Genomic DNA, 27,997 nt, shown 5'->3' on the forward strand with positions numbered 1-27,997 from the left:
TCCACCGTCAGGGCAGCTCTCAATCTCTTGTCCTTGCGCCGCAGGGTGGGGGCGAGCTCCTCACACAGTCCCATGAAAGTGTCTTTTCTCATCCGAAAGTTCTGCAGCCACTGCTCGTCATCCCAGACTTGCATGTCGATGTGATCCAAATGATAACTCTAGCCGGTGTTCTTGCACATAGGTTGTTAAACCCTGGGAATTGCTGGAAGCAGATTGAATCAGGCTCTATCCAGTCCCACAGCAGCGATACCAGTTTGCACTGACAGCTACAGATGATTTTTCAAAAGAGGTAGAAGAATTTCCACTTAGAACTATGACAGCACATGAGGTGGAGAAGACGACATGTAAAATTATATATCAACATGGCTGTCCAGAGCAGACACTGGCAGATCTAGGTTCTGAATTGAATAATGAGGTAACAGTTTATATTTGGTGTTATTTTCACTATATGGTCAATTACACAATCATGGCTGTGTGACGGGGGCTGTTAGCAGCTACAAACGGAGCCCTTTGGAAGCCAGCACCCTGGTCACTGAGAACACCCAGGGCACGGGATGCAGTTAGAGGAGGAGGGACTGAGTAGTTTGGGTTTGGAAGGGCAGAGGGGATCACTGGCACCTGTAGGGAGCCTGATGAGGTCACTAGCTCAGCGCTGAGAAGAAAGCAGCAGCATAAAAGTCTGAATGAGGGAGTAGGAAGGGGGCTCCTCATAATTGCTGCTATGTTGTGATGCATCATAAAAAGTCATAAAGACACTTGGTGGAGGTTCCCTGGCAGACTGCCTGCTGCTTCATTCACACAGAGCTCTGCCAGCCAGGGGTTGCAGGTTCTGATGGGGGAGCCCATTCATAGTTAGAAATTTAAAAATGAACGTTGCCTGCAATCTCTTCATGACACTTCATGCTGTAAATTGTGAGTGACAACATATTTTTATGTCTTGTCAGATAGTAAAAACCATGTTGTATGTTAACCTATTTGCCAACATATTTTCCCATGTAATAACACAATAAGATTGGATAAGAAACCATAATAATTACACATAATTCAGTGAGAAATAGGGAAAGGAATGCAGATATTTCTGAAGGAAATTTTAGGGGAAAATTATCTATTTTTAGATTACAATTTCCCTTTGTTGAAAACTAGGAAGAACACATCGCTTCAGCAGCCCATGCCACCTAGACACCAGCAGACAGGTTAAAAATACAAATGAATCCATCACACGATAATTTTAGGGTATTTATTTTCAAATAATCAAGGTAAGTTTAGGGCACACAACCATGAATGGCATATTGTGAATAAATCTTGAGAACTGAATTATTACATTGAAAATGTTCATAACGCATCACGTTTAAAACAAAATGTAGTCCTAGCAATGCCATGTGATGTGCCTCCCCTCATAATCTGCTCAGTAGCTCTTCAAGAAATTAGGTTCAATCATTAATTTCAAGGAATTAGACCAATCAGTCACTATTTTTACAGAGCATTCCAGAAGGTGGTGGACAGAACCCAGAGGAACTGTGATGAATTTCCTGGAGTAACTTTCTTTTCTTTGGCACCTTAAAGACTAACAAATATTTTCTAAATTAGAATAATCCTTTTTCTTTCATATTTTACATTGAGCTTTCACAGGGGTAGAAAATTCTGACAGGAGTGAATGACCCCATCCCCCATCATCTGCTACTCCTGGGGTAGGGGATGGGTAAAGGTGAGGGCTGGGGGTTGCCAGGGTCTGGTTTTCGACTGGAACCTCCAGTTGAAAAGGGAAACTGGCAGCATCCGGTCAGCACAAAAAGTCCAGTTGCTGGCAGTAACTGGGCTTTCCCACTGGGGGTGGGTAGAGCAGCAGCACTGGGAGGGGACAGTCTGTGCTGTGGGTGTCGCTGTCAGGAACCTGAGGTGAGACTGGGCAGATTATCAGGGGAGCCACATTTGTACCCCCAGCATTGAGACCAGGATAGAAATAAGGGCGGAGCGTCCCGGAGAAGGTGCCAGTGAAAGTGAAGAGATGGGACCTGTCAGTCACATTGTAAAACGAGACCTCGCCCGCCTCATAGTCCAGGAAAATCCCCACCCGGCTGGGCCTGACGCTCATGGAGAGGAGGGTTGAGAGGGAGGTGAGGGCCTCATATTCCCCATCCCACAGCTGCACGACCCAGTAACCATCCTCCGGTGAAGAGTCTTACCTCCCCATTCCTGCTCACAGATTCCCTACAAACCCCAATAGCCCACTCAGGCTTGTCTCCCACCTCCACCTCCCAGTAATGCCTCCCGCCCATGAACCCCTCAGCGCCCAGGACACAGGCACAAGAATCAAATCTCTCAGGATTGTCGGGCAGATCCTGGCATCTGACTCTGAGTCCGAGTCTAACACGTTTCCGATCCTCAGACAGGACGAGGTTGGGATTTGCTGTGTCTGGATCCAGAGTCACATCCACTGGGGAGAGAGTCACAGAGTCAGGGCCGGGGGCAGGGGCTGGTCACTGGGATCAAAGGGAAATGAACCTGCATCCCCGTAAATTGATGGGGTGGAGGGAGGGGTTGTTGCCCGAGGGGAGTCAGGGCCCCTCTGCCTGTGAGGAGACAATAAGGGGGAAAGAGCAGGAGGAGCAAGGGAGGGGCGGGAAGGTGTCAGTGGGGGCAGGGGAGAGGAGGGGACAAGCTGATGCTGGGAGAGGAAAGGGGAGGGGCAGGTGACACGAGTAGAGGGGGGAGGGCAGGCACAAGGGCAATGGGGGGGCATGAGAAGCGGGCACCAGGAGGACAGAGTGGGGTGAAGGGAAGGTTAATGGAGGCTTTAGGGGGTGAGGGGCAGAAGAAGGGGATGGACCACAGGGGACACAGGGACGCAAAGGAAGTGGTGGGCACCAGAAGATGTGAGGGAATGGCGGGGGGGAGAGAAGGACACCAATAGGGCAGGGAGAAAGCAATGGGAGGGACTGGTGCCAGGGGGTGAAGGGGATGAGTCATAGGGCAGGTGCCAGGACCATGTGGGGGAGGGAGCAAATGGGCAGACCCCAGGGGGATGGAGTGATACAGGAGTCTGGGGCAGAGGGTCTGGCTAGGGCAGGTTCAGGCACCCGTGGGTGGAGGAGGGCAAGAGGAGGGGCAGGTGCCAGGGGGTCACGGGGTGTGTGTGTGAGCAAAGGAGCATGTGACAGGGGACAGAATGGGGTGATGGGAGTGGCGGGCACTGGGGGGGGGGCTAAGGGGAGGGGCATGCATCAGGGCCGTATAGTATATGTGAGAGGCAGGACTGGTGCCAAGGGGGGGAGAGAGAGAGAGAGACAGAGAGAGAGAAAGGAGATGAGGAGAGGGGTGGGCACCAGGGGTCCAAAGGGTGGGCTAGAGAAGGGGCAGGCAGCACTCAGGGATGGGGGGAGGGGCTTGCACCAGGAGACACAAAGGGTGAACAGAGGGGCAGGCACTAGGGAAGCAGAGGGGGAGTAGAAGGAGGGGCTGGCACCAGGGTAAAAGGAGGGGGTGAGAGAAGGTGGAGGTGACAAGGGGACAAAGAGGGCTGAAGGGTAAAACAGGTGCCAGAGGGACATGGGAGGCTATAGGGGGGCAGACCCGGGGGGGGGCAATGGTGGAGCGAGGGAAAGGGCAGTCAAAGGGGTAGAGGGGCATGAGGGGTGGGTGCCAGGAAGAGAGAAGTGGGACGAGGGAAGGGGTACTCACCAGGAGGAATGGCAGGAGGATGAGCAGAGGGGCAGATGCAAGGAGGGGAGAGAGGAGAGGGGCGGGCGCCAGGAGACAGGATGTGGGTGAGGGAGCAGGTGAGCACAAGGGGGGCAGAGAGTGGGGTGTGGAAAAGGGCGGGCCCTAGGGGCAGAGGGGTGTGGAGATGTGGGCACCAGCGGGGCAGACGGAGGGGGAGGGGAGGGACCCAGAGGTTAGGAGAGGGGGAGGGGCAAACACCAAGGGGGACAAGGGAAGGGGTTTGCACTAGGAAAGCAGAGGGGGCAAAGGAAGGGGCAGGCACCATAGAAGCAGATGGGGGCAATGGTAGAGATGGGCCTCAGGGGGGTAGAGGAGGAATGAACAGAGGGGCTGGCACCAGGAGACTAGAGGGTGGTGAGGGTTGCAGGTTTCAGGGAGGCAGAGGGTGAGGGGAGGTGAGGGGTGGGGGAGAACTAAGGGGAAGGTGGTGGGGGGAGGGGGTGCAAGGGAAGGGGCAGGCACCAGGGGGGTGTGGGCAAGGGAAGGGGCTTGTGCTGAGGGGAGAGGTGGGTGCCAAGGTGGGAGGAGGGGGCAGGAACCAGGGGCAGGAACCAGGGGCAGAGTGTGGGAGAGACAAATGCTGGGGGGACAGTAGTGGTGTGTGGGATGGGGAAGGAACCAGGGGCAAATGGGGGGTGGTCATTAGTGGGTGGGAGGACAAAGAAAGGGGTGGGTGCCAGGGGGCTAGGGGGCTATGAGGGGAGGGATGAAAGCCGGGGGGGCACAGAAGGGAGAGCAGATGGGCAGGCAGCAATGGGGCAGGGGCAGGTACCAGGGAGACAGTGGTCCGTCATGGAATGGGGCAGGCACCAGGGATAACAAGGGGCAAGAGGCAGCAAGGGAATAGGTGGGCTTCAGAGGGGCAGGGGGTGGGGCAAGTCATGGGTGATGTAGTCAGAGGGGCAGAGGGAGTGAGGGGGTGGGCACCAGGCAGGAAGGGGGCAAGAGGAGGGGCAGGTGCCAGGGGGATTGAGGGGATTGAGCAGAAGGGCCGACCCAGGGATGGCAGAGGAGGGGAGGCACAGGCACCAGGGGGCAGAGAGGGGCGAGGAGAGAGGCAGGGCAGGTGGCTAGAGGAAGGTGTTAGGAGAGGGGATGGAGGAGAGGCAGGAATCAGGGGGTCTGAGTGGGGCTAGAGGAGGGGTGGGCACAGGGGAAGGGATAGGTGCCAGGGGTCAGAGAGGGTGGGGAGAGGGCTGTGTACCAGGTGGGGGTGAGAAGGGCGGAAGCCAAAACAGCAGAGGAGAGTGAGGGGTGGGAGGCATGAAGGGGCAGACGGGGTGAGGGCAGCAGCAGGCACCAGGGGGGCAGGTGGGAGGCAAGGGGAGGGGTGGGAGACATGGCAGAAGAGGGGGGAAAGGGGAGAGGTTCATGCCAGGAGGTAGCAGGGGGGTGAATTTCTGTTGCTTTGAGGCCGTGTGTGGCTGGTTTGTTCCTAAGAGCAGGTTGGTGCCATTCCCACACACACTGGGGGTGCAGCCCTGCCCCCACAGGGTGCAGCTGGGACTCTCCATGCTAAGGCACGGGCAGGGTGTCCGGGCTCGTTGGAAGGGGGCAGGGTAATGGGGGGGATGAGTCTTGAGGGGTGCTGAGGGGGAACAGGGGCCATTGCTAAGGGGAGGGGGCATTTTCCCACTTGCTGCCCCCTCCCATCTGGAATAAGCTGCTCCAGGTGCCAGTCCTAGTTCACACCCACGCAGCACGTCTGCACTAGGGGTTTTCAGTAGGGCACCAACATGCCAGGGACACTGCTGTGCCAGGGGCCGTAACCCCTCCCCTCACTGGGGTTATGGATCAGTATTTACAGGGACATTGGACCAGGGGAGCTGGACTCTGGGCTCCCAGGTGCGGCCCGACCCACTGGGCTGCAGAGTCATTCTCACTGTCATGCTCTGGCCCAGTGCCCATGGCAGTGTTTAGACACAGGGGGTATCTTCAGCAGGAGAGATTGAGGAAGCCCCACATCAAACACCAGGAGCCCAGCTGTTCCAACCCTTACCTGAGCGGAGGCAGATTCACATTCTAATTCCTGCCCCACATTACACAGGGGGATTGAACCTGTGACTCCCAGCTGAGGGCCCAGCTACTGGGCTAAAGGCTAGAAGGGAAGTGGCGGCACCTTTTTCTGTTTATTATCGAAACTATTCAGCAAACTCTACATGGATTCAGAAATAGTTTCAGTTGACCCAAAATATAATTTTTCAGCAAATAAACTATTTGTCCCCAAAATTACACCCAGCTCTATTTCAAACGTGTCCGAGCAACTTAGGAGCCCAAATCCCAGTGACTTGCAGCGAGTAACTGTCAACATCTCCAGAAACACACAGCTATGGGTAGGCCAGGCTCATGACATCAGCTATGAAACACTCCAGAGATGCTGTTAAATTTGCTCTGGGTAGAAAAATTCCTCCTCAGGCTCTCATAGCTCTTTTACTGAAGGCTGAGGGGAAAGAGATATGGCCAGTAGTAATTAGGGACACGAACAAGGAGCTAGTCTGAATGAAAGAGACCTTGGAAGAGACTAGCTGCAGACTTATGTGAATTCAGGGAACATCTTTACCTGGTAGTTGTGGACTATTTTTCTAGCTATAACATGCCAAAGACTATGGGGGATTTTACCCATGACAAGAGCTACATAGAGAGTTGGGGAATCAAACTCCTGGTCTCTTCAAACTTCAGTGACGAGAATAAAATTATGGTCAAGGGCCTTGCAGATTCCCTTGTAGGAGCAGGGCAGGAAGTACCCCCCACACCTCACCCTGGCTGAGGAACATAACCAAGTGTTAGCCATGGTCAACCCTACCTTTGAATACAGGTTTGCTCTGGGGGTTGGGGGAAATGTGTCAAGAGGGCTGGCCCTTTTAGGGGAGTCAGGGACCAGACTACCTGTGACGGTCTCCTGTAAGGGAGAACCAGCCAACCCAGCCCCACCTGGAAGTAATTAAATTCCTAGATGGCTAGTTGGCAGCTAAATAGCTAATTAGCCGAATAAAGGGTAACCAGGGCTCAGCTGAACGGATCCTAGGGACAGGAAGGTGCTGAGGAGAGGAGCTCCTAGGAGAGCTCACCAGAGCAAGGAGCCTGGAAGGGGTGCTCCTACAGCAGTAGTCCCCAAACTGTGGGGCATGCCCCCCTAGTGGGTGTGGAGGAACATTTGGGGGGCATGGCAGGGCCTGGACCAGCCCCCATGGGTGGCAGGAAGGGAACGTAACCCAGCCCTACCCTGTCCCCAGCTTCACTCTGGCCCGACCCCAGCTGCAGCTCCAGCCCCAACCATGGTTCCGCCCCTGGCCAAAACCCCCAGCTCCTGGCTCCAACTGCTGCCCCAGCTCCCGGGTTAAGCCCCCATCTCCCGGCCCCAACTGCGGGTCCACTCCCAGCTACAGCCCCCAGCTCCTGGCCCCAATTGCAGCCCCGTTCCTGACTGCAGCTCCTGGGGTGGGAGCGCAAACCAGCTAAGGGAGGGCATGACCAAAAAAGTTTGGAGACCACTGTACTAGACAGAGGAGCTCCCCTAAGGGGGAGGCACTGCCAGAGATCACAATGACAGCAGGAACTGTAGCAGGACAGAAACCTGGAGAGCTGCCCCCGGCTGGAGAAAGTGGATGCAGAGAATAAAGACAGTCTGAAATGACCCCGGCTCTGGGAAGGAGGGCTGGAGTCACCTGATTAAATGATTGAAACTAATCCAAGCCCAGCTCTGGGAAGGACTGAGGACTCCTGACTTGAGGAGCTTGAGAGAGAGAGATGGAGGCTGGAGCAGAGTGAAGGAAAATATTTTATTTTGGGATGTACTTGGACTCAGACTGGACGCCGGCAGGGGACTTTTCTCTTAAATCCTTTACATGGTGAGGTGTAATTTAAGGAGTGCTGAAGAGAGTAAACTGAGACAAAATGTTTGCCAAGACACCCTGAAACGTACCTGAGGGCACCACCCCATAATGAGTCTATAAAACTGGAACCCATTTAACAGAACTGCTGCCCCTTCCCCATGCGGACAGAGCCTCGCTCTCTTCAGTCTGTCTGTCTGCGTGGGCCCCTCACCGCAGCATCTGACCCCAGCAGAGCCTGCATCACAGAGTGGGAACCTGGAGCGAACGCAGCACAGGGATTTGGGCCACTCACCTGCTTCCAGTGTCCCTGTCCCAGCTCCCAGGCTGCTCCCCCTCCCCCACAGCCTCCAGCTCCTGCATCCTCAGGCTGCCTCTGCTCTGTCCTGTTCCCTAGGGGGTGACCCAGTGCCCAGCATAGAGCCATCAGGGTCACTACAATACTGTCTACTACACCCAGAAGACAGACACAGGATGGGCTCAGGGAGTGGCTGGTCCCACAATGGGACCCTTGTGCCCCCTCCCCCAATGTTTGCTACGGCCCTTGTCCGCACTCAGACCAGGAGCCCTGTGGGGCCGGCGGCCCCTTGTTCTGTCTCTGCAGTGCCTGGCTCACTCCTGGGTTCTCTATCAATGATAACACTCACTGCCCAGTCCCTAAGGGCTGCATAACAGGGTGGGGCCTTCCCCATTGCACACAGTTATCCTGGGGGTCATGGATCTCTGGTTACTCTGCCCCACACATTCACCCAGTGACTCCCCCGAGCTGCCGGACCCGGGTCCCTGGGGTCAGAGTGTGGGCAGTCGAGTGGCACTGATAGGCCGGGGCTGCTGGGGTGGGTGAAAGGAAAGGGTTAATCCCAGCACGGTGGCACTTTGCTACCCAGCCCGGGCTGGTCTCTGCCCTCTGGGTGCAGCACAGGGCGTGTGTCTCTGAGCAGGTCCCTGCCACTCACCCGCCATTTGCCCCAGACACAGAGACTCCAGGTGCCGAGGGAAGGAGCAGCCCCAGCAGCGCCGCATTGGCCCTGGCACGGGCTGAGCCTGCGAGCGCAGCAGCAGAGGCAGCGGCAGAGAGAGGGGCTCAGCCATTGAGAGCAGCAGTGTCCCCACCCGCAGGGGAGGGGTCAGCGCTGGGACAACAGGCCGGGCTGGGTCAGGGGCTGGGAGCTCTGGGAGCATGTGCGGTGCCAGCACCAAGAGCCCTGCTGGAGACCCTGGGCCTGGCCAGCCTGGAGCAGCCAGCGAGTGACTCAGGGCCTGGGATCCTGCCCAGGAAGGAGTTTCTGGGGGGCTGACAGGAGGCTCCATAGGGGCTGGTGATCCCCTAGAACGAGGCACTGAGGTGACTGGCTCAGGATCCCGACAGGCTCAGGGGCCAGGGGTGTGGAATGGCCCAGAGCCCAGCCGTGTTCAGGGCCCAGTGGGCACAGACTGAGCTGGGCTGGGGGCAGCGAGTGGGGAGGGGAGCAGGGATGTGCTGGCCAGCCAACAGAAGGTCAGGAAAGGCTTGGTCCTCGCACACCCCTCCCCCAGTAGAGAACACTGGCCCGCCTTTGTTGTACTTAAAGTACTGCACAGGATCTTTTCAGGGGGAATAAGACAAAATGCCACATTTATTAGTAATACATGTATTCATTAATACTGTATTATATGCATATAATATATTACACTTACACTCACACACACACACAAACACACTCCGTCTTGTTGTTACCAATTAGTTGCTCCCCTTAACTTCACTGGCCAGGTGAGTTAGATGGGGGAGGGGATGGAGCTGGGCTTCTGCCGATCCGGATCGATGCTCCCATGTTGACAAGACGAGACCCGGGGTCCTCTGCAAGACACCTCACTTTTATAGCAGCTTTTCTCTTATGCAAATCTATACCAGATTCAAACTTTGTCTCTGTGTCCATTGGTCCTTTGTGCTGCTTTTTTTTGAGTGTTGTCCCAATGCTGCAAAGAGGGTGTTTCCAAAAGAAGGTGCTTGCTTCTAACCCCCGAGGCCGTTGGTATGTCTTCTTGTCTTTAATGAGCCCACTTGACACGTTTTATTGTTTTTGGGTCTGGCTCCCAGCCCCTCTCCAACAGTTGAGGCTGTCTGGAGGTGCTGCCTTTCATGCCTTGCTCATCCACACCTCATTCATTTAACAGGGCAATTGATTAAGAGTGGTGGGGGAGAGCTCTTGTTCTACTGCTAGCAAAAAGAAATTTTTCTTCTATCTTATTCTATCCTTAGGGGCTATAATATTATACCAAGGGCAATGCAAAGTTTCTAAATGAGGCTTTGATACAAAGTCCCATGAAAACAGAGGTCACACGTGGGTAGACCCACCACAAGGTTATATGAAGAGGCACAGTGTAAAGTCATATGAAAATTATTAGAGATTTATCTACACCTTCAAGAGAATGGGATGGGTACCCTACTACCTAGGAGTTCGTGGGCGGCTTCCCAGGGCCTCCCCGCTCTCCGAGCAAGGAGGGACGCAATCGTCACTTAATGGGCAGAAAAGGATGGGAACCTAATACTCACACAAAGCAGGGGTCTCTGCTATTCTCGGTCCCTTACCCCGGCCGTAGCAGGTCCCGGGTTCACCTTACGACCCACAATTAGTTCCCACCATACCACCTAAATGGGGATCTTGCTATGACAGTCTTCTCCTGCCCACACAGCCTATTGCAGCTGGAAGTCCTGCCAATCCCCGGGCGATGGATCTCACTTCGTCCATTCAGCCTATTGCTGGTGGTTAAGGCTTGCCAACCCCTTCGGCTGCTACAAGATTTCCCTGAAGTCCTGCCCTGTGTGACGCTAGAGAGGCTGATTTCAGGGCCCCAGTGGGATATTCCTCCTCCTCCCCCCCATGTCTGAGGGACAGTCTGAGCTGGGATCCCAGCCCCACCTGGAGCCAGGGTTGGATTCTCTTCCCAGGGACGGAGCCCAGCAGGAAAGTGAAGATCAGGGCCTCGTCACCAGCATCGATAAATGTCACCTGCCCCCGGTCACAGTCCAGACAAACCCGGATCCTGCTGGGGACCCGGCTCAGAGGCAGGAGGGTTGCAGGGGAGGTGAGAGCCTGGAATTGACCCTCCCACCATGCCACAGCCCAGATCCCCCCCTCAGGGCTGAGGCTGATCCGTCCCTTCCTCCTCACAGACTCTCTGGCCACCCCCAGAGCCCAGCATTGCCCATCCCCCACCTCCACTTCCCAGCAATGTCTCCGCGAGGTGAATCCCTCACAGCCCAGCACACAGGGCACAGAGTTAAATCTCCCAGGGTTGTCAGGAAGATCCTGCGGTGTGTCTCCCCATCTCACACTTTTCTGATCCTTAGACAGGACGAGGTTGGGATGAGCTGTTTCTGGATCCAGAATCACATTAGCTGGGGAGAGAGAGAATCAGAGCGTTAGGGGCAGAGCTCGACCCTGGGGAGGTTTTGATGGTGTCAGTGAGGGAATCTGCCCCAGCTGGAGAGTGACTCAGGGAATCTCCTTCCTCCAGGATGTACCCATGAGCTCTGAGATCTCAGCACAGGGCTGGGGAAGAGTCACGCCCTTGGCAGAGATGGGTCAGTGACAGGGTGAAAGAATCAGCTGGGCCAGGCCTGGGACTCAGAATCTTTCCCCTCCTGCCCCCACCTCTCCCCAGGGAGGGGACTAGAGACTCTGGGAGCCCCAGCAGATGGAACAACTCAATGAACATTGACAGAGTTCCCCTCCCCCTCCCACCTTAAATCTCACTGTGTCCCAGCTGCCCCAGTGCTGGACTTTGCTATGGGGCCTCCCCACTGCACCCAGCCTGCTCTGAAATGCCACAGCTCGGACAGCAACAGGCCACACGGTACCAGGATTGAACATGCCCAGAATTTCACTGCTCAGCAGCAGTCACAGCGCAAAAGTACATTAGCCTGGGGCAGGGAGCGAGGGGTTAACACAAGGGAAGGGGGTTCATGGTGGAATGAGGCAGAAGCTACAAGTGTGTGTGGGGGAGCAGGAGCGGATTAGGGTAATCAGAGCAGATTAGCCCTGACCCTAATCTCTGGCAAGAGTGCCGAACAGGCAGAGTGGGTTGGTGTGCAGAGGTGCCCATTTTTCATGGACCCCCCCAATTGTCCAGGACCCCTGGGCACAGGCCCTGTAGGCCCAGTGGCTAATCCGTCACTTGGGGGGGGGAAGTGTAGAATAGGTGGCTGGTGGAAAGAGGGAGAGGGTCATGCTAGTGATGAGGAGGCTAAAGTGACATCCTGTTTACCAGAGACAGAAGAATGCTGAGATTATGGTGGATGGAGACAGGAGAAAAGAGACAAGCTCACAGCTCTGATCACAGGAGCTCCCCAGATGTGTATAATGGAGCCAGAAGAGCCCCTGTCTGTGACCAAGGCTCTGCTCCCCTGCTTGAGACTGGAGCAAGGGTCGCACACAGACACAGTCCCTGATCACCCCATCAGTGTGGGGTCATTGCAGAGCTCCTGGTCTTCTTCAGAGCGGAAAAGATGAAGGAAGAAACAGAGAAATTGGAGACAGGCCAGCAGCACAGGGAGATAAAACAAACTCCCCCATGAGAAGTGGCTGTGGAGGTGCATGTCCCACTGGATCTGTACAGTGAGTGGAAGCTGCTGTCACAAATCTCTGCAGGGTGCAGTGCACATGCAGGCAGTGGAGGGGCAGGAAGAGTAGACGCAATATGATATAGATTCATTATGGTGTACTAGGACATAGGCACAAACCCCGCCTCTCCTTGTGATGCGCCATGAAATGCAGGGTGCTGGGGAGCTCTGCCCTGAACTATCACATCCACTCCCACATTCAAGGAAAGAGAGGCACATTGCCTCATGGGAACTGATATTTGGACATTGATAAAATATGATTTTTAATTACCTTCTTCTATAGGTGCCACAGATCTTCTCCACCCTACAGACAACCACATAATTAGAGATGAGAGCGGATCTGAACATGTATTGCATGATTCAATATTGTACAAACTAATACACTGACGGAAAAAGAAAGTTATAAGTTCGTCCAGACGTATACTGAAATATAAAGCATCAGAACCTGCACTGGACTGCTTGAGTGTTTCTCTCCCAGGGTGAATCTTCACTGCAGTTAGCCCAGGATCCTACCTGGCTATTGCCCCAATCTGTTTATTGTGCAAACACAAAAACCCTGACTCAAGTTTGGTGGTGCTTTACACTGAGGCTTACTGGCAAGACTTTAGCCCAGCTATAGCCTGGGTACCATAGGCACCGACTCTGTGGGTGCTCTGGGGCTGAGCACCCACCAGCAGCTCCCCCCCTCCCCAGCTTGCCTCCACCTCCTCCGTGAGTGCGCCGTCACGTCCTGCTTCTCCCCCCTCCCTCCCAGCACTTGCGCCACAAAACAGCTGATTCGCAGGGCAGGGAGGGCGGGGGAGGAGGGGGAACGCGGCGTGCTAGGGGAAGAGGCGGGGCCGGGGATTTGGGGAAGGGATCCAATAGGGGCAGGGAGGGGGCGAAGTTAGGACGGGGACTTTGGGGATGGGGTTGGAATGGGGCAGGGCCAGGGGCGTGGAAAGGGTGGAGTCGGGGCGGGGCCAGGGGCGGGCACCCACTGGCGTGAGAGAAAGTTGGCGCCTATGCTGGGTACCACTTTAATTCATGTTGGTTACATGCCCACTTTGCAGCGTGGAGGGAGGCTAATCATCTCAGGGGCTGTAAATTCTCCAGTGCCTTCCCACAATTCTTCCTGGGTCATATTTTCCTGCCCACTACGTACTCTATTACTGTATTGCTTATCATTTTTTCAAATTAGCTTTTGGTGTGAAATTCATCCAGTTTAGTCTTTCCCCACAAAACAACCCCCCTCCCAAAAAAAGAATGATAATAATAATAAAGCAAGCAAACAAAAAAAAGGTTTCCTATTGCAACAATTTTAAAAATGAAATTTAAAAGCAAACAACTTCACCACAATTAAGCAAACAGCCACATGAGACTCCAAATTGATACAAAACGTTTCTTGTCAGAGGAAGGATAATGACACTTACTTATTTCGTTATCTCGTTTCTCTAAAAATTAAAGAGAAATAAATAGATATTTTTGTTAGGCGTTTCCCTTTTCTTATGTTTTATTTCCTTTATCATCAATACAACAGTGAAGGCTGAGGGAAATCAATGTCCTTTACACACACCCCCCCACCCCATGAGAATAATCTTAAAAAATAAGTAAGCAAACAAAAACAGGTTTAATAAATAAATAAAAAGGATAAATTTAAAAGAAACAGCTCCATAACAATTAAACAATCTGCCTATGATTGAATATACCAGTTCAGAACCATGCCCTTTGGACTTCATGGGGACACGGCCACTTTCCTACATTGACGAGATCATCTTCTACAGTGAGACCTGGGCTGAGCATATGAAGCACGTTGCTGTGGTATTTCAGGCTCTCAAAGAGGTGGGCTTGAAGGCCAACCCTACTAAGCATCTGATGGCCACCCAAGAAGTCACTTACCTAGGTTATGCTGTGGGGGAGGGGAGGAGCTACGACCTTTGGTGGGCTGCCTTGTCCCTTTCACAAAGAAGCAAGTCTGGTGGTTTATAGGATTAGTGGGATACTATTGAGAGCTCATCCCAAACTTTGCTACCATGGCCACCCAGCTGACAGACCTGGTTAAGGACACTGCACCCAAAAAGAGTCTGTTGGACCAAAAGCTGTGACAAGACATTTGGGGCAATACAAGACCCATTGACCCAAAAGTCAGCAATATTCCACTCAGCCTTCTCAGAGCCCTTTATTCTCTGAACAGATGTGCCTGATGTCAGACTCAGAGCAGTGTTATGTTAAGAATTTGGAAAAGGAGAGCACCCTATTCTCTCTCTCAGCAGGAAGATGTTCCCACAGGAGGTAGCCTAATTGGTCACCAAAAGGAGGCCCTGGAAATGAAATGAGCCATTGGTGCCCTACGCTATTATTGGTGAGGGGAGCCCTTCCATCTAGTAACTGACCATGCACCACTCCACTGGCTGAAGTCAATGACCGACCATAACCCAGGCACTATGCAGCAGTATCTCTCAATGCAGCCATAGAGCTTTCAACTGGTACATCATAGAAAATAAAATTGTGGACTTCTTTTTCACAGGATGGTGGGCACATGAACTGGCCCCAGGACACCACAGCCCAGAGTCTGAGAGGGAGGGTGTGTGAGGGGGTACACAAACCTCACACTGGGCCTGACAGGGTGAAAGGACAGTACTGAGCCCAGGTAGCCCTGTCCATCCAGACCTGCAGAGCATGATCCAACTGGAGAAAGGGTTGGAAAGGGAATAACACAGCTCAGATGGGAGAGGCTGGGGAGGAGGACAGACATACCATGAAGGGTCCTGACAAGGGACTGACTGTATACTTAGCCCGGTTGGGGCTTATGGTTTGGTTGCCTTTTCTTTTCACCTTATCTTGGACTGAAAGCTGGAGGAGAACAGCAGAGGGTAGGAAGTGACAGACGGAGGGCGACTTGGAGGAAAACTTTGGGGACCAGACACTGTTGATCCTCCTAGGGCACTGAGTCAGAGCCCGGTAGAATGGGTGGGCCCGGGCTCTCTTACTACTGCCCACCTCCCTGCACCGCTGATTAAAAGAGGGCCAGGACTGCAAGACTTGCCCACTGAGAGGGGGCACTAAGTGTGCTAACCATTAGGCCACCTAACCCACCGATAACTCTAATACACTCCTACAGGAGGATCCAATTTTGCACAAAAATTTTCTTCTCAGAGGAAGGATAACGACACTAAACGATTTCTAGATCTCATTTCCCTAAAACATAAGCAAAAACACAGATAAGAGTTTATTGTGAGTTTTCCTTTCCTTATGTATGGTTTCGCTTTATCATCAATACAAAGTTAAGACTGTGATTGTTTCTATCAATCTCCTCTTTTCTATTGCTCCCCACCCCAACATCATTTTGGTGTGAAGTTTGTCTAATTTAGACTTATCCCAAATTTTATAAAACTAGATTAACGCACCATATCCTGGGGCACAGCCCCATCCCAGTCAGGAAAAGACAAAAACTCCTCTGGGCTCAACTGGTATTAAACAGCCATCCTGCAGGGCCTGCTCTCTCTGCCACACACAAGGGTCTTCAGACCAGGTACAAGCTGACAGCAGCAAGGAGCGGTTGAAGATAAACCCTGTTCTGGGGTCTAGAATCAGACTCATAGAAGATTAGGGTTGGAAGAGACCTCAGGAGGTCATCTAGTCCAATCCCCTGCTCAAAGCAGGACCAACACTAGCTAAACCATCCCAGCTAGGGCTTTGTCAAGTCGGCCCTTAAAAACGTCTAAGAATGGAGATTCCACACCTCCATAGGTAACCCATTCCAGTGCTTCACCACCCTCCTAGTGAAATAGTGTTTCCTAATATCCAACCTAGACCTCTCCCACTGCAAATTGAGACCATTGCTCCTTGTTCTGTCATCTGCCACCACTGAGAACAGCCAAGCTCCATCCTTTTTGGAACCCCCCTTCAGGTAGGGGAAGGCTGCTATCAAATCCCCCCAGGTCTTCTCTTCTGCAGACTAAACAAGCCCAGGTTCCTCAGCCTTTCCTCGTAAGTCATGTGCCCCAGCCCCCTGATCATTTTTGTTGCTCTCCACTAGACTCTCTCCAATTTGTCCACATCCTTTCTGTAGTGGGGCGCCCAAAACTGGATGCAATACTCTAGATGTGGCTCACCAGTGCCGAATAGAGGGGAACAATCACTTCCCTCCATCTGCTGGCAATGCTCCTACTAATGCAGCCCTATACGCTGTTAGCCTTTTTGGCAACAAGGGCACACTGCTGACTCATATCCAGATTCTCATCCACTGTAATCCCCGGACCTTTTCTGCAGAACTGCTGCTTAGCCAGTCGGTCCCCAGCCTGTAGCGGTGCATGGGATTCTTCCGTCCTAAGTGCAGGACTCTGCACTTCTCCTTGTTGAACCTCATCAGATTTCTTTTGGCCCAATCCTCCAATTTGTCTAGGTCATTCTGGAACCTATCCCTACCCTTCAGCGTATCTACCTCTTCCCCCAGCTTAGTTTCATCTGCGAACTTGCCGAGGGTGCTATCCATCCCATCATCCAGATCATTAATAAAGATGTTGAACAAAACCAGCTCCAGGACTGACCCCTGGGGCACTCTACTTGATACCAGCTGCCAACTAGACATCGGGCCATTGATCATTACCCATTGAGCCCGACAGTCTACCCAGCTTTCTATCCACCTTGTGGTCCATTCATCCAATCCATACTTTTTAAAATTGCTGGCAAGAATACTGTGGGAGACCGTATCAAAAGCTTTGCTAAAGTGAAGATATATCACATCCACTGCTTTCCCCATATCCACAGAGCCAGTTCTCTTATTATTTTATATATATATATATATATATATATATATATATATATATATATATATATATATATATATATATATATATATAAACAAACACACCTCACCAAACATTTGCAGTGACACTCAAAGAGCATTGTCAAAACAGTCGGGTGTATTAGTCAACTGAACACAGCATAGGAAGGCCGTAGGTTATTACAGAGAATTAAAGGTTAAAGCACAGACCATTCTGGTCAGCCCAGAGCCCAGATTCTGTAGTGAACCCCACTGTTCAAGCTCTGTCTGTATCTCCATCCAACCTCTTTGGTCCGAAACTGAGGCACACATAGGATTCATAAACATATTACAGAAAATTCCCACTTCACCGCACCTTCCTTAACAAGCAGACCTATATAGATTCTTTTGAAAGACAGATTGAGGGCTGGTCTGCACTGAAAACTTACACTCCTGAAACACGTAGCTATGCTGACCTAACCCCCTAATTTGAAGGCCTTTTAAGGGAAAAGGGTCTCTGGAAACATCCCAAAGGCCCTAAAATGGTCCAGCCTATTACACACACACCAGCTCCCACTTGCTGAACAAACACACAGAAGTAAAAATAAATCCAAGAAACCAAGAAGCCTATACACAGTTGTGTAACTTGGTCAAAATTTGTATTTGTGGAAAAATGGAATTTGAAACTTACCAACTTCTTCAGTAAGTTTTCCTGAAAAATACAAAAATAAATAGAAATGATTATCATCTCCTTGCTACATTAAACAGTGTTAGAAGACTACATCCTATAGGTGCAAAATTCATTAGGAAGGATGAATAGACATGTCTGATTTATTTGGAAATTGAGCAGATATTCTTTATGGATGAAGCTCACCTGGGCATGGACAGCTGAGTCCGAGTTATGTGACAGTTGATATGATTTTTTTATTTCCTAACTGAGGAATAAATGTGTTTATTTACTGATTTACCACAGGTGCACTACACTTTATTAGCAAAAAAAAAAAAAAAAAAAAAAAAAAGATTTGAAGTACGAATATGAGAGGCTCGGCTTTGCACAACCTTGTCTCAAGTGGAATCAGAGACAGACAGTGGTAACCCCCTGAGAACTAGCAGGAGGGGGAGGACTGAGCAGAACACAGATGTGTCTGCTATGATCAGATTCTCTGGTTCAGTTATATTGCCTAAGACTCTCCTCTTCTACACCCCCCCCCCATCCCACCTCTGCCTTCATCCTCTATCAATAAATTCACGTGCATTCTTCTTCTTTATATAGGACAAGGTCAGCAGATCACATGTTCTTTTAATATTAAATTGCTAAGTTGCTCTTATTTATTTATTAGAATAAACCCTTTATATACAGTATATTTCTCCCTCTGATATTTACCTTTCATTTTAAAGAGATAAACAGTGAGGCCAATCAAACCAAACAAAACCACCAGGATCACACTGAGAGCCACCATCCAGGAATTCACCCTCGGGAAAAATGGATCTGAAAAAAACCACACCCAGAAATTGCCTGTGTTTGGAAGCAGTGACTAAAATCAGATATTTTTATTCCATAAATAGTACCCAGCAGGATTTCTGTGAGATAAGAGTGAAAGAATGCCCATGTCTACACTACACAAATGACCAGAAACTGATTTTGAAAATGGCTTCAACCAACACACCTTTAACACTGATTTGTCTTGAAAAATTTTTAAAAAAAGAGGCCTGATTTGATTCATTGCTATTCGGACAGCCAGAGAATTCAGGGGCAAATTCTTTGCTCATAAAACAACACTGACTTCAATAGAGTTACACTAGCAAAGAATTTAATCCTTAGTGTTTAGCAACATTCAGAAATTGTCAGATTAATTAGAATATTTTTGAAAAATTCACTATTACCCCCAAATATTTGAAAGAATCATAATCACAATTTCTCCAAACATTTGTGCAGCAAACAAATTTATTTTCATTTGCTGTTCTTATGTTCACAGTGATTTAGTCATCTAACCAGGATGGAATTTTCAAATGTGCCTAAGGCCTGCTCCATACATGGTTTGTGCACTGATTTAGGGAAAATGGGGCAACCCTCTTATGGGGGCATTCTTAAATTGGTTCAAGAGTTGACAACATATGAGGGTTGCACCAATGTAAATAAATTGATGCACAAAACCTTAAATCATAAATCAGCTTAATAGTGCCCTATATCAATTTAGCTGAAGTCAGTAAGGAATTGACTCAAGCTAAATCTATATAGTTCACTCTGAAACTTATACAAGAGTGTTCACTTGAGTAGGTGGCATTGATTAACTATTTAGTTAATCAGTGCAACTTTTGTGTCTAGAGGTGCGTAAAATGAGTTCATATGTGGATTTGGATCAAAGTGATTTAAGGAGCACAAGTCCCATTGAATGTCAGTAGAAACAACATCACATGACTTAGGTGACATTTCACAGAAGTAATGAAGACTGAGTTGGTGAAGTGAACAGATCACTAGAGTCCTGCACGGATACAAAATTTGTATCTGCATCCAATCTGCGATCCCCCAAAATGATCCACGGATATCTGTATTTGCAGATGAAAATATCTGCAGATATAAAGCGGATATCTGCAGATTTGCAGGGCTTTAGAGATCACAATCAAGCCACAGTACAACATTTACCACATTCAAAAAATCATTAAGGTGAATTTAAGGTTACAGGAACATACTGCGTCAGTGGATTGAGTGAAAGTTTCTTCTAAAAAAATGTTGCAAGTTTTTGTGTGTGTGCGTGCATGTGCATGTGCTAGAATATAAGAAAAGTCAGTCTTAACATTAAATTTAGATGAAATACAAAACTGATAGTCTGAATACTCCCAATTCTTGTGGATTATGGAATATCCATCACAGATGTTTCAGTTCTTTTCTTCCTATGTTTTTTTTTTTTGTTTGTTTCTAGTGGTGGTGAGTTCCGTGTGCGATTTGGATGGTAACTGACCTGCTATATAAACTGCTGATTCCTTTTCTTGATTGAGAAAGGTGTTCCTGATGCAACAGGACAAGTTTTGGTTTGAATGTTCTGTTACAATGATCGCAGTTTCTGTTTCAAACAGGTTGTTATCCCCTCGGGACGTTGTTTCAGAGAGCGATGGTAAATGTCGCCCATTGAGATCTTTCCATAGAACCTCAGGCTCTGGGTACCAACCAGATGATCGACACACCACCCGGATCCCTCCATCCTGGTGACCTTCAACAGAGATGAGAGGAGCAGAGCCCAGACCTAAAGGGAAAATACATAAAGGTGTTAATTCCATAAATTAATTTATAAAGCAGAAGGGATATGCCCACTGGACATTGCAAGCTTGTACAAGTTCATCAGTTTAACTACAAAATTGATATGTAGCGGGCTTGTTCTCCCAAGGGGAGTCTCTGACACACTGCAAACCAAATGCACTACTTCAGATAGAATAAACAGACAGATTTATTAACTATAAAGGTAGATTTAAGTGATTATAAGTCAAAGCATCACAAGTCAGATTTGGTCAAATGAAATAAAAGCAAAACGCATTCTAAGCTGATCTTAAACACTTTCAATGTCCTTAGAAACTTAGATGCTTCTCACCACAGGCTGGGTCTTCAGCCAGGCTCTCCCCTTTGATCAGTGGTTCAGTTGTTTGGTGGTGATGGTGTCTGTAGGTGTAGGTGGAAGAGAGGGAGCATGGCAAAACATCTCTCCTTTTTATCATGTCCTTTCTTTCCTCCTGGCTTTGTCCCCCCCTTCAGAGTCAGGTGAGCATTACCTCATCACAGTTCCAAACTGACCAAAGGAAGGGGGGGGGGGTGACTCCCTCGAGGGTCTAACAGATTCTTTTGTTGCTGCATTGGCCAGTGTCCATTGTTCCTGTGAGGCTGGGCTGGGTTTGTCCCATCCTGCCCTGACAAGGTGTGAACTGCCTCTCTGTTCTTGAAGAATTTTTGCATGGGCTTGCTTTAAGCCATGAGGGTACATTTTCAGCCTCATAACTATATACATGAAATTATAACCTATAACCTTATTATAACATTACTGTAACAATTACTATAACATCACTATAACAACCATGCTGGAATCTCCTTCCTTAGAGGTTTTTAAGGTCAGCTTGACAAAGCCCTGGCTGGAATGATATAGTTGGGAATTAGTACTGCTTTGAGCAGGGGGTTGGACTAGATGACCTCCTGAGGTCCCTTCCAACCCTGATATTCTATGATTCTATGATTATGAGCCTTCCGAAGACACCCAACATGACAAACTTTGCATTGGATACCACACAATCATTTTATAAAGATGAATATAGGGGTGTAGGGTGTCCTCCTGAGGTACAGAGCATCACACTAGGTAATCTACTTTGATCTGTTTGCTATCACTTATAATCACCTTAAATCTTTCTGTCGTTAATAAATCTATTTTATATTTTTTACCTAAAACAGTGTGGTTTGAGTGAAGTGTTTGGGAAAAATCTCAGCTCAGTTAACAAAGGTTTTGTGCATATTCCTCTCCACATTGAGGGAGGGGTGAACTGGGTAATTGTAATAATCTTTATTGGTCAGGCTTTTGACCAGGGTAGGACGGTACAGCTCCAGGGTCCTAGGTTGGGAAGCTGGAGGATGTTTTGGCTGAAGCCTCGCTATTGTTGGTTCATGAGTGCCTGGCCAGATGCATTCATGAGCACAGATGGGTGTGGGGTCTCTGCCTGTGAATGCTGGCATAAATGCAAGTATGGAGGCCTTTGCAGCTAGTCACAATGTCACAGTGAAAGAGGGAACCCAGACTGGTGAGACAGAAGGCTCAGCTGTCCCTCAGTTCCAGGTGGCACCCCGGGGGGAATCCATCTCACTCACCAGCACCAGCACCTTTATACAGTCTCAGCAAATAAGTATGCTGCATTTGATTTTAACTACACCCCTAGGTAACAACAGTTACCAGTGAACCAATAAGAAACATCTGGCAGTCCCACCTTAGCCCACACCCTAGAAATGCATAGAGAGCAACTGGAAGGCCATATGTATACAGAAGTCCTTTCCCTCTTAACTAAAGATCCCTTTGGGAGTTAATCAAGATTGGGCAAGAAAGTACCTTGGCCATCCTGAAAATGTTTTTAATACATGTTGGGAAAGTTTCCAACATATTTTCACTAGTGTGAAAGTTGCTGTTTCCTGAAATTTAGTTAAACTCCATTATTGTAAAATATATCACAAGCAGAGAGTCAGTGTTACTGTAATAGGAATGAATAAAGCCTGTAGGCCACACAAAGCTAAAACTGACACAAGCTACTGACCTGCTACCCGCAGTTCCAATACAGTTTCTTCATAAAAAGTATCATCTTGAACGAAACAGTGGTATAGTCCTTCATCAGAGCATCTGATACTGAGAATCCTCAAGTCAACATTTCCATCAGTGAGTCCGGCTTTCAAAAGCTCTGTCCTTCTCCGATACTCTGGCATCTGCCCTTCATACTGATCCTTCTCATCACGATACAGGTGCACGAAGGATGCAAACTCAGATCGGAACCATCTCACCTTCATGTTTGCAGCGCTCATCCGGGGGGACAGGTGACAGGGTAACACGGCTTCCTGACCCACGATGGCAGTGACAGGGTCACGCAGTCCAATCACTGTGAACTTTGCTGGAAAATGCACCAGTACAACAACAACAAAAAGCAGCTCAGAGGAAGGAGGGAATTTAATATGAAGGACACATCCAACAGCTTCCATTTCAACAAACTTTCCAAAAAGTTCAGCCAGAGGCAGACACCCACCGTGGGACATTTCAGCCTGAATGTTTAAGAGACAGCAGCGCTCATGGGCAGTAGGACTGGGACTCTGTGTTAAGAACACTCAGCCTCAGTGTATGGCACAGGCACACAGCGCTGAGATGGGGCGTGGAGCTGATAACAGGCATGTTTGGTGCATGGCCCAGGCACAGAGCACTGGACACAGTGGGGAGGTGAGAATTGGTAGGTTCAGTGCATGGCACAGGCACACAGTGCTGACTTGGGGTGGGAAGCTGAAGACAGGTATATTCAGTCCATGACACAGTTACACATCAGAGAAACTGAGGCAGAGAACTGAGAATGGATATGCTCAGTGTATAGTTGAAACAAACTTACTATTTAACAGCCCATTTTTGTAAGCGCTCTCAAATTGACACACTTGCTGATATTGTCATGAAATTTGCTTGGCCACAGCAGGAGTAAGGGTAGGGTTGGTGGCCCATATTTGGTGTCCTTTCATCGAGGTGTTCCTGAGACATAGCCCTATTGCTAGAGCCAATTTTTGACTCTTATGGTTCAATACTTCACATACTCAAGAGACCAAATAACCAAATGTAGCAAAAATTATTGCCTAAAGACAAAACAGTGCACTACGAAAAGGAAACACCCATACCCTCCTCCTGGAAAGCAATTTTTTATTGCAGTATGCTCACCTTGCACAGAAGGTGTGCTTGAAAAATACACTCCAAACCCACTTATACTTATACCATGGCAGTTTACAGGTGAGGAAGCACGTTATACATCACCTAAGATCCAACCCACCAGTTTCTTAACTTGTTGTTCGGTACCTTCCTTAACCCTGTTTTGGACACCACATTCCAAACCAGGTGGGAGTAGAGGTACATCCCAACCAGTGCTAGGACACACCTTTCATGGCTTTGATAGGCTTCCTATTTTCTATTGTGAATGCTTACATCCGATTTGTAAAGTGTTGTGGGATATTAGATATTGGTGAACAGAATTGTGGGAAGAACATAATACATTCAGTTAACTTAACTTCCCATCGCTCTCCCGCTCTCTCTCTTTAATGTATATTATACAACTATCATGCACATAATGCCTAATAAAATGGTGTATACGACATCTAACATATATGTATTAGCTAACAGGCCCAATTAAAAAAGTCACATGACATCAATATATTCTGTTTTTTCTTATGTTTTTGTGCACATTAGACTCAGACTATGGCTCTGATCTTTTTTACATCTGAAACCCACTAAGTTATTTGATTTTATTATTTATTATTGCTATTATTAAACTCTTCAATAAGTGTCCACCCAATGCTCTGGGCATCTCTGACAATCTTTTAAAAATACTTGTGTGAAGAAACAGACCTGTGAACGATCCCAGGAGCAAATAAAATAACCCAGCAGCAGCAACACAATCAGGGCAAAAACTGACTAATGAAGGTGCTGATCTTGCTGTGTGGTTAAGTTTATACACTGTGAGTAGTTCCGCTGACTTTATGCCAAGCATGTTGTTAAGACACTTCAGGGGCCTAAATAAATCCTCTAATCAAGAACAGGCACAGGGCGGATTCCTACCTGATTCCATCTCGTGAACATAACAAGTAAAGAAGAAAACAATAAAACCAGGGAGAGGAGAGCTGGCTCTGGAGCTGTTGCAGAATGAGAGAATCTTCATCTTCACTGTAACTTGATCTAGACAACAGGAAGGAGGAGGAAAAATCTTATCATAATGAGTATAACACTGACTAACATTAAATCATTAAAGTCAAAATTAAAGAGGACACATTAAATTAAAAAAACCAAACACATTGTTAAGTGAACTCTTTCACTTAGTTTGAACAGCCATTCAATTACAGTTGAAAATGTGTTTTCTTTATTAGTCTGATTTTGTCCTATGGACCATTGGTCTGACCCAATATGGCCGTTCTTATGTAAAAATTAATTATAATATAATAAAAAAGTTTAGTACAGAAACTCCCAACACCTGCCAAAATTGATCACTTGGGCAACACAGCTCTGTCTGCTGGAAACCTAGGCAGAGTCTGTTAGTTCATGTAAATACAATCTGGTCCTGAAGCCTTCCCCGCTTCCCTGGTTCATCATTAGCTATCAGAGGAGAGTTCATTCAGACCTTGCTTACAAATCATAATTTTAAATTATAAGGTTGGCCAACATTGCCGAAACCAATGCACCAACATTGTCAGAAAAAACAGCAGCTGTGTGAGGAAGCCAGTCTTCGTTCACACTTTTCAAACCTATTAGACTTTTTAGGTACAAGTATTTGATCATACATTGTATATGCTTTTAAAGTGTGTATTAATATTTCAATTTCAATTCAAATTTCCAACCAATGACAGAATTGGCAACACTGCGTGTAACTAGTTGACCAGTTGGGTGGTGTTGTGGAAATTCAGGGAGGGTGTACAGCCCCCTGGGGGGGTGTAAGGAATGCCCAGTTTTACTGAATTAAGTCTCCTGCTGCAGCACCTCAGTAGGTTACATCAAAGAGGAGCTGCAGTGACTAGGCATTGGGATGCCTGTGCCTTTAAGAACCCAGCCCTGGGAAGCCCATGCTGAGAGGCGCTGTCTGTGGGAGGGGAAATATAAAAGCCGCTCTGCTCTCCCCATCCTATTTTTTGTCAAACACTGGTGTCTCAGTCCCACTGGGGTAATTGTTCCCCCCTCTGCCCTGCCTGTGCCAGGTTCTGCCCTCTATCACCCTCTGGGAGTGCTTCACCCCTGGGCTTAACTCCTGCTCCTCCCCCCGATCCCTGATTTTGCCCTTCAGCCCCTATCCTAACCCTGCTTCCAGCTGCTTGACCACCCCACCAGTCAGTTTTCGGCCCCCTTCTCAGACCCTGGCCACCCCCAGGGCCGGCTCCAGGCACCAGCCGAGGAAGCAGGTGCCTGGGGCGGCACATTCTAAGGGGCAGCATTCTGGCTATTAAGGGGGCGGCAGTTTGGCAGTTTTTTTGCTTTGGCAGTTCGTCTACTGTTTTTTTTTTTTTTTTTTTTTTGCTTGGGGCGGCAAAAAAGATAGAGCCAGCCCTGGCCACACACACCCCCCCGATTTGCTCCCTTTGCCCCTTTTTAACCCCTGTAAAAAGCAGTCAGCAGAATGTTATGCTTAGTAAGGGCAGGGTGAAGAGCAGTGGCTTCAGCAGATGTTACTGATGCTGAGTGCATCCCAAGTAGCAAATTCCTACAGAGAGCAGTTTCCTACACTACACCATCCCTGGTCCCCAGGTCACTTAACTTTTTGTGGGCCCGGTGCCAAATATATATGTGGGCCCCCATGGACTCAATGGAGCATGGCACAGGGACGTCACTCCCTAGAGTGAAGGGCCAGCCAGAAGCAATGGGGTATGGCATGGTGGGGCAGCCCCGCTCCGTCCAGCCCAGGGCACTATTTACAAACAAGCAGTTGCCAGATGCACAATGGCCCGCCCAGCCCTGTGCTGCCAGTGTGCCCCTTCCCCTCAGGGGTGGGCCAATGCCGTGCTACACAGCCCCCTGCCCAAGACTGGAACATCCCCCCGATTCCCTACGGCCAGAGCTCCCCCAGACCGCTATGTCCAGCACCTCCCCCAACCCTTCCCACAAATGCACAACACCCTGCACAACACCACCCTTGCCCAGTGCCCCCCTGCCCACAGCCCCAACACAACTGCCCAGCACCCTGCACAGAACCCCCCACTCCCTAGTGCCCCAACACACCCAAATCTTCCTCACCACCTCACAGCCCAGCACCTCCCAGAAACCCACTCAAGCAGTGCAGCCAGAGCTGGTCCCGGGGCCAGTAATCACTCTGGCCCCTCGAGAGTGGCGCGATCAGCCAGGCCAGGTCCTGCCCCGGCCTGACTCTCTCAAGATGCACTTGCATGGAAGGGCCCAGGTAAGTCCCTTACCCTCAACCCCACCCCAGTTGTCTGAGACTGGCCAGGCTTCTGCACCAGTCCCAGGCAGCTCAGCTCTGGGGAGACAGGTAGGGCCCCATAGGGGGTGGGAAGCAGAGACTGTCCAGAGCCGGAGGTGCTCTGGGGTCCAGCCAGGCGGCAGAGAGGAGCAGGGCATTGGAGCCAGGGGGCTGAGAGGATCCCTTGGCCTGAGGAGCAAGTGATGGGAGGTGGGGAGCCAGCGGGATGGCAGGGTCGTGGGGCACAGTTAAAGCAGAGCAGGACAGGGCCCCTTCTGAGCATGAGCCCAGCTTAATGAAGCCACTGGTGCCATTGTAAACCCAGCACTGCTTGCTCTCCCCCACCCACCCTCACTCACTCGCTAATTTTAACCTGCCTGGGGAGGGTCGCTTTTCAACTGGGTGTTTGGTTGAAAACTGAACACCTGGTAACCCTAAGTGCGAGGTGCTGCACTCCCCGCCCCCGGCTGTGGCTGACCGCAGCCCCCTAGGGGTGGGTGAGGGGTTGGTGTGATCCCCATCCCACTGGGAGGGGCCGTGTCTGGGTCCTGGGGCTTGGGGGGGGGGGGGTCAGCGCAGGGCAGAGTAGAGAAACTGCCTTGGGTCACAGGGCTCCATGGACGGGGGAGCACCTGGCCTCCTCCCATCTGCCCCCTGGTCCGACTCGGCTGTCAGAAGGTGCCTGCCCTGTTAATCTCCATGGGCGCCCTGCCTGGGGTGACCATATTTCCTCAAAGGGAAAAAGGGACACCTACTGGGGCTAGCACAAGCCCCTCCAAAGCTGGCCTGAGTCCTGCACTCCCTCAACCCAGGTCTGGCATAAGCCCCCCGTCCCCCATACGGGGCTGGCCCGAGCTGCTCATACAGCCGCCCCCGCGCGCGCGCTGTTCCGACCCGCACCCAGGTCACTTACCGAGGCTGCAGCCCCAGTGCCGCACACGGGGTCACGACACTGGAGGGTTTGAGACCTGACCCGGCATCGTTATTGTTGTGCCATTTGTAGCTGAAGTGACCGGGCCGAGCCCCCTTCCCGCCTGGACCTGACACGCGCCTCAAACTGAAAGAAGGGAGGTAATGGAAAATTAAAGTCACCATCTGTGTAGCTTTACAAACAGCTCTCGCTCCCAATTGCCTACTTTGGGTGTACTGAGCATGCGCACCCGAACTGAGCATGCCAGTAACCTTCGTTGTAGCCACTGCCCTCTCTCTGCCCTTTCTTCTGCTTACGATTTGCTGCCTCCTCTTTGGGGGGTTTTAAAAGGATTAAGGGGGCAAATCGCAGCGCGGGGCTGTCAGGGTCTGAGCAGGGGGCAGAATTTTACTGGCCTGGGGGGTTCAAGCTACTGTAGGTAGCGGCAGAAGAGGGGCTGAAGGGGAAAACTCGGTGGTGGGGGGTGAGAGCCGGGGTTAAGCCGGGTCGGGGAGGGGAGACACTGCCAGACC

General features: G+C 50.1%; 1 protein-coding gene and 1 pseudogene across 2 annotated transcripts; both read right to left on the reverse strand.

The window, feature by feature from the left end:
• Window positions 1–1,780: 1,780 nt before the first annotated feature.
• Window positions 1,781–8,513, reverse strand: LOC135974852 (E3 ubiquitin-protein ligase TRIM39-like; annotated as a pseudogene).
• Window positions 8,514–9,112: 599 nt separating this feature from the next.
• LOC135975006 (butyrophilin subfamily 1 member A1-like) lies at window positions 9,113–27,997 on the reverse strand. 2 transcript variants are annotated; one of them, XM_065564984.1, is made up of 9 exons: window positions 27,468–27,997; window positions 24,214–24,330; window positions 22,175–22,522; window positions 19,858–20,139; window positions 18,282–18,386; window positions 17,589–17,609; window positions 13,566–13,586; window positions 12,425–12,457; window positions 9,113–10,929 (listed from the first exon to the last, which is right to left on the reverse strand). In XM_065564984.1, the coding sequence occupies exons 2-9, from the start codon at window positions 24,311–24,313 to the stop codon at window positions 10,298–10,300; spliced, it is 1,542 nt and encodes a 513-aa protein (XP_065421056.1). In that variant the 5' UTR covers window positions 24,314–24,330; window positions 27,468–27,997; the 3' UTR covers window positions 9,113–10,297. The 2 variants fall into 2 exon arrangements, with proteins under 2 accessions (XP_065421056.1, XP_065421057.1); XM_065564985.1 differs by lacking the exon at window positions 17,589–17,609.

The sequence above is a fragment of the Chrysemys picta genome, chromosome 12 (assembly GCF_011386835.1).
Source record: "Chrysemys picta bellii isolate R12L10 chromosome 12, ASM1138683v2, whole genome shotgun sequence".
Lineage (NCBI taxonomy): Eukaryota > Metazoa > Chordata > Testudines > Emydidae > Chrysemys > Chrysemys picta.

What these genes read in the sequence shown, in the direction of transcription:
- LOC135975006 (XM_065564984.1), bottom strand. Translation starts at nt 24,313, where the DNA reads ATGAAGATTCTCTCATTCTGCAACAGCTCCAGAGCCAGCTCTCCTCTC. An exon ending in AAAACTTACTGAAGAAGTTG is followed by an intron (nt 13,587 to 17,588) that starts GTAAGTTTCAAA and finishes TTTAATTTTTAG; the next exon opens with AGAAACGAGATAACGAAATA. An exon ending in TGTGGCACCTATAGAAGAAG is followed by an intron (nt 10,930 to 12,424) that starts GTAATTAAAAAT and finishes CTCTCTCCCCAG; the next exon opens with CTAATGTGATTCTGGATCCA.